Source organism: Diabrotica virgifera, chromosome 8 (assembly GCF_917563875.1).
Source record: "Diabrotica virgifera virgifera chromosome 8, PGI_DIABVI_V3a".
NCBI lineage: Eukaryota > Metazoa > Arthropoda > Insecta > Coleoptera > Chrysomelidae > Diabrotica > Diabrotica virgifera.
Genome location: NC_065450.1, coordinates 20,423,905 through 20,433,938, shown reverse-complemented (window position 1 = coordinate 20,433,938; position 10,034 = coordinate 20,423,905). Strand labels below are relative to the sequence as shown.

At 30.2% G+C, this 10,034-nt stretch overlaps 1 protein-coding gene across 1 annotated transcript; it reads left to right on the top strand.

Moving 5' to 3' along the window:
* Positions 1 to 912: 912 nt before the first annotated feature.
* LOC126889615 (uncharacterized) lies at positions 913 to 9,645 on the top strand. The gene is made up of 2 exons (XM_050658089.1): positions 913 to 1,057; positions 9,374 to 9,645. The coding sequence occupies exons 1-2, from the start codon at positions 971 to 973 to the stop codon at positions 9,590 to 9,592; spliced, it is 306 nt and encodes a 101-aa protein (XP_050514046.1). The 5' UTR covers positions 913 to 970; the 3' UTR covers positions 9,593 to 9,645.
* The last annotated feature ends 389 nt before the right edge of the window (positions 9,646 to 10,034 follow it).

Sequence of the window (10,034 nt, the reverse complement as noted above, 5' to 3'; positions counted from 1 at the left end):
TTTGCACAATCTTACTCAAAAAGGACTCCTTTTGCATGTTGCCAGGACCAAAAGGTGGTCAACGCTTTTTTGTTTTTATCCTAAAATAATTTTTTTTGCATGGAAAGAAGTTTTTTTAGGTTTTTTGCATTATTCCAAACAGAAAAGGTCTGTAGTGACTTTTCTCTAAAAATGATAGTTTTTGACATATAAGCGATTAAAAATTGAAAAATTGCGAAATCGGCCATTTTTAACCCACAAAAACTATGTGAAAAATTGAAAATTTGAATAATTATTTTTCCTAGCGGATGCGCAGTGGCTTTCTGGACTATTTTAGTTAATACATATTGTACATTTATATTTTAGTTATAGTACATATTGTACATTTATATGTTCTTGTTTTATTAAGTATTTTGTTTTATTCTGACTATTATTAGTTCACTGTTTTTGCTTCTTTTATGAACGTTAGAAATGCTTCATCTAGCCTTTGTTTGTCACGCGCTATCAGTGCTAGTTCGTCCGAGTATTTCGCTGACTAAATTTTTTGATGTTTTATTGTCTATTTAAAAACGATTTTTTGTAATTTGAAGAGTAGATTTTGCCATTCTATATTATTTTTGTGCCACTGCCAAATTCAGGGATAACTTTAAGACTTGCTATTTTTTTGTTCAGCTATTCTTCAGTTAGTTTTAACTTTTTTGTTAAACGTTTCAACCTATTTATTATTACCTAAGCTACTTCATTATTTTCTTAAAATTCTCCAACACCCTCAGCCTTGTTTTTCATCGATTTTGCTCGAATAAAAAGAGTCTAAACTGTGAAAACGTGGTAAATACATTATACTATTAAAAATAGTACCTACATGCATACCCTGTTAAAAATTATCAATTAATAATATAATGCCTAGGATATTAACGTAATCAATAAATCTGCAGATTGAATGACGAGAATAGTGTATTGTTAGTGAAATTTATTTTTAGAGTCTGCTAAAATGTTCAAGTGGTTGGTATTTCTCACTGTTTGTTCAATAAACGTTATAGATGGAACCCCAGTTTCGATAATATGCGAAGAAGCAGAGGTAAGTGTAGTATTAGAATATATCGAGGGTATACGAGCAGATTGCACTAGTCAAAAATCACTGTTTTGAGAAAATCAAGTTTTAGTAAAATTTTTAAATACAAATCAAAATTACACAAAAAGTATTACTTTTAGTTTAATTCTATTACTTGTATAGAAATAGTAATGGCATTTTAAAAAATGTGGTATATTACAACAACAGTTGTTTTGGTTAATTAGTAATTTTTTTTAATAAATAATGAAATGACTTAGTTCATTCTGCTTGTTCATAATGTTACTATTTTACACAAGTAGACACACAACTAATCCCAATTTAATGTTCATTTTAGTTGCATCAATTTTACCATTAATGCTTTATCCTATAATCTTAGACAACTAGAATTTCGGCATTAAAAAAATCCAGTTGAAAAATAAAAATAAAAAAAGGCAATAGATATTTTCAGAAATTTAATTATTAGATACAAAAAATACAAAAAGCAAATAGATGATTAGTCTTCTTTATCTAGACCAGGGAATTTAGGATTTTTAAACACTGCACATAGAAACTTGTAACTTTTTGAATTGTGTTCAAGATGATGTCAGAAAAAAAAACTACAATAGAAAAATGGATGGAAATGCATTCTTGCATCTTAAAAGTGCAAATAATGCATCCAAAGGTGCATAAACATATCCAAATAAGTGTATTGAGGGCCAGATGTTGTCATTTACAAACGGTTTTTTGGTCGTTGACGCCATCAGAACCGGCCACCGGAGAATCAGGTAAGTTCACTGCTAAGGCAAATGATCTGGAGATTCGTGGGTTTTGGCAATGACGCAAACAGATTACTCGAAGGCTTTTGGGGCCGCTGAATAACAATACGACATCAAAACCGACCCCCGATGCACAAACACCCTCCAAACTCTATAAGGTAACATGCCTTAGCAGTGACCTTGGGACCAAGTGGTCCAGGTTCGTTTCTGATGGCTTATTCGTACTAAGTGACCCCAAAAACCGCCTAGTAATCTATCTGCATGCATTAAGTGCCAAAATCCCTCGAAACTTCGAAGATGGCGTGACCCTAGATACCAGTTGTCCGTTCTGAAGGTGCATTCGTCTTCATCACACCCAAAGACTCTTTGAGTAATCTGTTTGCATCAATTTAATGCGGAAACCCCTCTAAACTCCAGCAGATGATGTGCCTTAGCAGTGAAACTGTGCCCTAGTGCTTAAATTATCTTGATATGTCTGTGCACTTTTGGATATATTTTATGCAGTTTAAAACGCAATATACATTTCCACCCATTTTTCTATTGTAGATTTTTCCTGACATCATCCTGAACACAATGCAAAAAGTTGCAAGTCTCTAGGTGCTGTATTTAAAATCTATTTACTCCGGTGATTTTAGTGCTAAATTAAATGATCTAATCTGACGATAGGTATACAGATTTTAGAATCAGAATGTTCTAAGTCAACGTTAATACAGTGTTGTATGTTCGGTTTTCGCAAAAATAGTACAAGCAGACTGCATTAAGAGTACTTATTGCATTCTGCTAGTAAATGAAACAGTCAAACTGACTTAGTATTAAATTTTTACCTGTTATTATAATAAGTACGACTTAGTGTGTCTTTGCAGTATATAGAGTGTACCTTTTTATACAGTGTGTCTACTTAAGTCGGAAACATATAAGAAACTTTTTTGTTATTCATTTTACGAAAAAAAGTTATTCTTTATAAAAAGTCTGCATGCTCTAAAACCTAAGATTCAATAATCAGATATCAAATTTTGTCAATATTATACGAGGTATGTCAAAAAATATGAACTTCGTTCAAGAGCAAAGTTCCTTTAGTTGTTTGAAAATAAAAACTAAGATCAAATATGCAACTACATGCTTCTAATTGAAAAAAAAATATTTTCCAGATTTGTCTCAAATTTATTGATACTTAACTTCGTTTTTATTTATTACACACACACAATAACTCTTTTATTACTTTTACGAAAAAAAGGTATTCTTTATAAAAAACTCTGTCCTAAGACCGAAGATGCAACCATCAGATATCACATTTTATTAATTTTATGCGAGGTATGTCAAAAAATATGAATTTCACACAGGAGAAAACTACCTTTTTTTCACAATATTGAAAATGATTATTAAAAAGGTTGTTAACAATTCAAAACTATGTTTCAATATGCAATTACATCAATTACATCCTTCTAATTGAAATATTGTGAAGTATTATAAGGGTACTATAATCTTGAGCGAATTTCATATTTTTTGACACACCTCGTATAAAATTAATAAAAGTTGATATATTTTGGTTGTGTCTTAGATTTTAGATCATGAAGAATAACTTTTTTTCGTAAAATGAATAATAAAGAGTTATCATATTTGTAATAATTAAAAACGATGTTGGGTATCCATAAATTTGAGAAATTTTTTTTTCAACTAGAAGCATGTAATTGCATATGATCTTAGTTTTTAAGTCCAAATAAGTTTTTATCATAAGAATTTTCGATATTGAGAGAAATAAAGGTACTTTACCCTTGACCGAAATTCATATTTTTTGACATACCTCGTATAATATTGAGCAAATTTGATATCTGATGATTGAATCTTAGGTTTTGGGGCATGCAGAACTTTTTATAAAGAATAACTTTTTTTCTTAAAATTAATAATAAAATAGTTTCCCATATGTTTCCAACTTAAGTAGACACGCTGTAAACGACTGCATTAATAGTTGAATAAATAAAAAATTGACTTGGTGCGTTCTGCTGGTATATCCTCGATATTATTCCTGACTGTAAATTTTTAAATAAAAACTTTTGTGAAGTGGTCACACGATCATGTTTTTGATCAATGGTCAGCAAACGCGACACCCATCATCAGGATATTTTTTTAATATTCAAAACTTCGTTCAAAATATTATTAGGGCGATATGTCCTAATTCTTGTGGCCTCTGTCAATTCACGCACCTTCAGTTAACTATCAGCTACAACCATTTCGTGGACTTTCTTCACATTTTCGAAATTCCGCCCTTACAAAATTTATGGAACCAAAATTTGACAGTCTAGTCTCAACAAGAATTAGTTTCATATTATTTATCCAGTTTTTCTTTTATTTCCTGTTGTTGTGGTTTGTCTGGGTTGATATTATGACTGCGGACACTGAATCCATTATAAACTTAAATACATATATGGATTCATCTGATATTTCGTATTATTTCGTGCGAATTTAAAAAAACGAACGCACGAAGTCAAACAATTGTTATAGTCTAAGAGCTAGTGAACCCTCCGACTAACGGTCGTCCTGTAAGGCTAGAAATTTGTCTAGTGATAATTCATAGCACACGAAGGCTAAAAACCATGACCTGGCAGGCCTCAGTGGTGCACGTGTATCTACCAGGTGAATCGAAAAGTGCATAGTTTAGGGGTAAAATAAACTTTCTCCTGTAAGGTTTAAATTTAAGTATGTGTTTGAGAAGTCATTTAGAAGAAATGTGTACAATGGCAGGCGATTCTGAAGAGCATAAGACCTTGCCAGGCGAGGGAAAAGATTAGGGGTTTTTCCTAAAATTATTTTTTTCGCATCGAACAATTTTTTTAGGTTTTTTGAATCATTCCAAACAGAAAAGTTCTTTAGGTTAGTGTTTTTTCTCTTAAGTTAATAGTTTTTGTTATATATTAAGCGATTAAAATTTTGGAAAATTGCGAAATCGGCCATTTTTAACCCTAAATCGGACATTTATCTAAAAATTTCAATGTTGCCAAGGTATGTAGATATTCTTTAAACATTGATTGATAAAATTCCAAAGAGTTTTTTGCAATAAAATATCGAAAACCCCTTTGTTTTTTTAATTGCTCATCAAGCGGGCGCGACACTGTAGTATAAGTGAAAACGTTTGAGTTTGCATAAATTCATTATCTCGAGAATGGGCAAATTTCACGAGAAATGCTCAAACAGGTCGATTTTTATTTTTGAATTAGGACTTTTTGGCATATATATATATATATATATATATATATATATATATATATATATAATACTAGTGACGTCATCCATCTGGGCGTGATGACGTAATCGATAATTTTTTTAAATAAGAATAGGGGTTATGTGATAGTTCATTTGAAAGATTATTTAATCCTCTATTCAGTAATATAAACATTAACATAATTATTTATACAGGGTGTACAAAAATTTTTATTCTTCTATTTGTCAAATTTAATCAAAGCTAATTTAATAACAAAAAAATTTGTACACCCTGTATAAATAATTATGTTAGTATTTATATCAGTGAATAGAGCATTAAATAACCTTCAAATGAGCTATCACACAACCCCTACTCTCATTTAAAAAAATCATCGATTACGTCGTCACGCTCAGATGGATGACGTAACTAGTATTAAATATATGCCAAAAAGTTCTAATTTAAAAATAAAAATCGACCTGTCTGAGGATTTCTCTTGAAATTTGCCCATTCTCGAGATAATGAATTTATGCCAACTCAAACGTCCTCACTTATACTACAGTGTCGCGCGCGCTTGATTAGCAATTAAAAAACAAAGGGGTTTTTGATATTTTATTTCAAAACACTCTTTGGAATTTTATCAATCAATGTTTACAGAATATCTACCTACCTTGGCAACTTTGAAATTTTTAGATAAATGTCCGATTTAGGGTTAAAAATGGCCGATTTCGCAATTTTCAAAATTTTTAATCGCTTATATAACAAAAACTATTAATTTAAGAAAAAAATCACTAAAGACCTTTTCTGTTTCTAATGATTCAAAAAACCTAAAAAAAATTTGTTTGATGCAAAAAAAAAATAATTTAAGGAAAAACCCCTAATATTTCCCTTCGCCTGGCAAGGTCTTATGCTCTTCAGAATCGCCTGTCATTGTACACATTTCTTCTAAATGACTTACTCAAACACATACTTAAATTTAAACCTTACAGGAGAAAGTTTATTTTACCCCTAAACTATGCACTTTTCGATTCACCTGGTAGATACACGTGCACAGCTGATGCCTGCCAGGTCATGGTTTTTAGCCTTGGTGTGCTACGAATTATCACTAGGCACATTTCTAGCCTTACAGGATGATCGTTAGTCGGAGGGTTCATTAGCTCTTAGACTATTATTTTAATAGTTATTTATGATATAAGTGTTAAAAGTACACGTTTAAGGCACGCATGTGAAAGTTTGCAGAATGAGCGATAGGGGGTTCTGCAATTCACTTGAGTGCCTTAAAAATGTACTTTTTAACACGCATATCATACAATATTTTTTCTACAAACGTAATTACAGGACAATATCTACAAAAACTTTTACTTGAACTTGACTGACACTCCATTTTTATATTTTTTCGACATTACATCAAAATTGCCTATACGGTCAATACGAACTGCAGTGGAGGTAGACATTAGTAGCCTTAGATCTTAACTACTAAATTACAGTATGTCCCTGTAAGTTGTATCCATATGGAAAACTTTTTTATTATTAATTTTGCGAAAAAAAAATGATTTTTCATAAAAAGCTCTGCATGGTCCAAAACCTAAGATTCAATCATCAGATATTAAATTTTGTAAATATTATACGAGATATGTCAAAAAGTTTGAATTTCACTCAAGAGTAAAGTAGCTTTATTTTTCACAATAATGAAAACTGCTATTATGAAAAGTTTTTTGGAATTAAAAACTATATTCTAATATGCAATTACATCTTTGTAATTGAAATTTTTTAAAAAAATTATGGATAACAACATTAATTTCTGTTATTTCAATTCTGATAACTCGGTTATTATTAATTTTACGAAAAAGTGATTCTTAATAAAAAGTTCTGCATGGTCTAAAACCTAAAATACAACCATCTTATATCAAATTTTATCAATTTTATACGAGGTAATCGACGCTGCCAAGCCAAAACGGCATAAACGCCAAAATGACCAGTTTTGAGGTAGATGCACGAAAAAATAGGATTTTAATTTCCGCACCAGACAGTCACCGCGGCATAACCGAAAACAAAGTGAAATAGGTTTAATATTGGTTTAAAGTTTTTATAAACGCCAGTCTAGTCACGCACGTGAAGGTCGACGTGAACACTGATTGACACAACCGCCAGTGCCCCTAAGATTATCATTGTGTACAGTTCGGTCCAGTAATAATAGTAAAGGTATGTATTTTTACAATTTTTATGGATAAGTAACATGATATTACTTACCTCTGCAATATTTTCAATTTGTATTGATTTTTGAAGCGTAAACACCCTGAATTTCTTTAAAAACTATGAGGCGCTTATGCCAAAACCAAATATTTACATCGTGGTTGACACAAGCGCCATTCCTCAATGGTATTCTTATGCAGGTTTCTTTTTTAAAAATTGCGCAAATAAATAGTTTATTTTAAAATTTTTTATTGTAACTTTGTACTAGTGTGATGAACAATTCTTTTTGTACTACTGCATATAGTTCAAATCAATTTTATGTAGCTAAAAATGGCGATCGATTTTTGGCGTTTATGCCATATTTTTGTTGCTGATGCATAGCAGAAGTAAAAAAATAATGGCCGCACTAAATGAAAATAAACCATACACCGAAGCAGCACAAAATGATATACAGACTGGCAATAATTCCCCTATATTCCTATATTCCCCTTAGAGGTTTATGACATTTATAATGCCAACATTGCAGAAGCCAGCTTTTAGCAATGACATTATCATCTTTGAGGAACCATCAGACGTTGCAGCAGAAGAAGAAATATTTAGTCACGATCTCACATCATGTTTCAACTTAGCAGCAGAATTATTAAACCAGAGTATCATGCAGAATATTTATCTCTTAAAATGAAAAACATAGTTCCAGATCAACTGGATGAAACAGATGTAGAAGATAAAACGGAGTGAACTTTTTTTTAAAAATTGTTTAAAAGTTAAAGTTGTTAAATATTTTTCTGTTATTTTTCTTTTTTTTTTATTAACTTTTATTTTGAACTATAGAGAAGAAGTAAATCTTATGTTCTTTTTGTGAATAATTACTTTCTTATTTGTTTTAGAAATTAAAAAATAACTATTTGTATGTACCTCTGATTTTTGTCTTTTTTTACTTTTTAAGTTGTTGTTCTTTGAAAGTGTTTTTTGAGTTTTATTTTTATACCAATTTTTGTATAGCTCTTCTATTTAAGTATTATTTATTGTTAAGTATTTCATCCTAGCACCAAAAACATGTTTGAACAATTTAGGGTTTTGTTTTTAACTTAGAATGTATTTTTGATTAATAAAAAATAAAACCTATCAAAAATCTTCGTAATTTCATAATTTTTCTTGTTGGCATAAACGACAATTTTTAATTTTCGTTTTTTTTTTCATTAATGGCATATATCCCTTTTAAGCGCCATTTTGGCTAACCTTACAACAATGCGATCGGCGTAAACGCCAGAGGTAAGTTTGGCATATTCACCAATGTTATATCTTGATTGGACATAACCGCCATTTTCTAGTTTTTAATTTATTTCACATAGTATTTTCAGCCACATTAATGTTTACAAAATATTAAAATTTGAAAAAAAATCACCAATTTTTTTGAGTCACTTTGTAGATAAGCAGAGTTAGTAAAAATAAAAATAATCAGTTTTTTGTGTTTCCTGAAAAATCAAGTTAATGTCGTTTATGCCGTTTTGGCTTGACAGCGTCGGTATGTCAAAAAGATAAATTTAGATAAAAAGTAAAGTACCTTTATAGTTCAGAATATTTCAATAAGAAGAATATAATTACATACTGAAACATAGTTTGTAATTCTAAATAACTTTTCATAATAACAATTTTCGATATTGTGAAAAATAAAGATAGGTATTTTACTCTGAACGAAATTCATATTTTTTGACATACCTCGTATAAAATTGATATTATTTGACATAAGATGGTTGTATTTTATTTTTTAGACTTTTTATTAAGAATCACTTTTTATCGTAAAATTAATAATAAAAGAGATATCAGAATTGAAATAAATGAAAATAATGTTAGTTTTCCACAAAAAAAAATTCAATTAGAATGATAGAATTGCATAATAGAATATAGTTTTTAATTCCAAACAACTTTTCGTAACAGCAATTTTCAATATTGTGAAAAATAAAGCTACCTACTTTACTCTTGAGTGAAATTCAAACTTTTTGACATACCTCGTATAATATTTATATAATTTGATATTTGATGGTTGAATCTTAGGTTTTGCATCATGCAGAGCTTTTTATGAAGAATAACTTTTTTTCGTAAAAATAATAAAAAAAAAGTTTTCCATATGGATACAACTTACAGGGACATACTGTATAACAATTTTATTTACTGTTGCAGAACAAACCCGAATATCTATGCTGGTTAGACATGAATCAAGTGAAACTACCCAAACGATCGGACGAACAACTATTTTCAGATATTTTACAACCATCTGTAAAACGTAACTCAGAACTAAGTAGTGCACTGAAAATGCTGTATGGCCAAAATAATAAACGAAATCCGGAATTGTCCAATGCCTTGATGAGTTATATGAGAAATTCTAACCCGAAAAATTGAGTCTAGGTTTTTTTTGTATTTATTCTACAAATAAAATAATACTGAATGCTTAATTTTTTTTAAATCAAAGTATTACTCAACATCACAGGTAATACACATTGGTCAAATGTTAAGTGTAATGTATGTTACCTGTGATGGCCTATGGTGCCGAAACTTTGGCACTGACGGTTACAACTTCTAAAACGCTGCAAATAGCTCAGAGGACAATGGAAAGGTCAATGCTGAGTATATCGCTTCATGCCTGTTTTGGCTTTTAGCAAACCAAATGGAAAAAATTTAATAATAATAACTTACCGAGATTTTCTTAGATTTTCTTCGTGTTGTTAAATGTTGAAGCACTATTTTCGGTGGCATTAAGGAAAATGAAGGATGGGATAAAAGAAGGGAACACACACAAAATCAAATTAAAATTGTCAAAGTGTACTATACGTTCCGACCGTAT

Bases quoted from the DNA above. Each gene is read 5' to 3' on its own strand.
- LOC126889615 (XM_050658089.1), top strand. From the start codon at position 971: ATGTTCAAGTGGTTGGTATTTCTCACTGTTTGTTCAATAAACGTTATA. The intron at 1,058-9,373 runs GTAAGTGTAGTA...TTACTGTTGCAG, and splicing joins TAATATGCGAAGAAGCAGAG to AACAAACCCGAATATCTATG.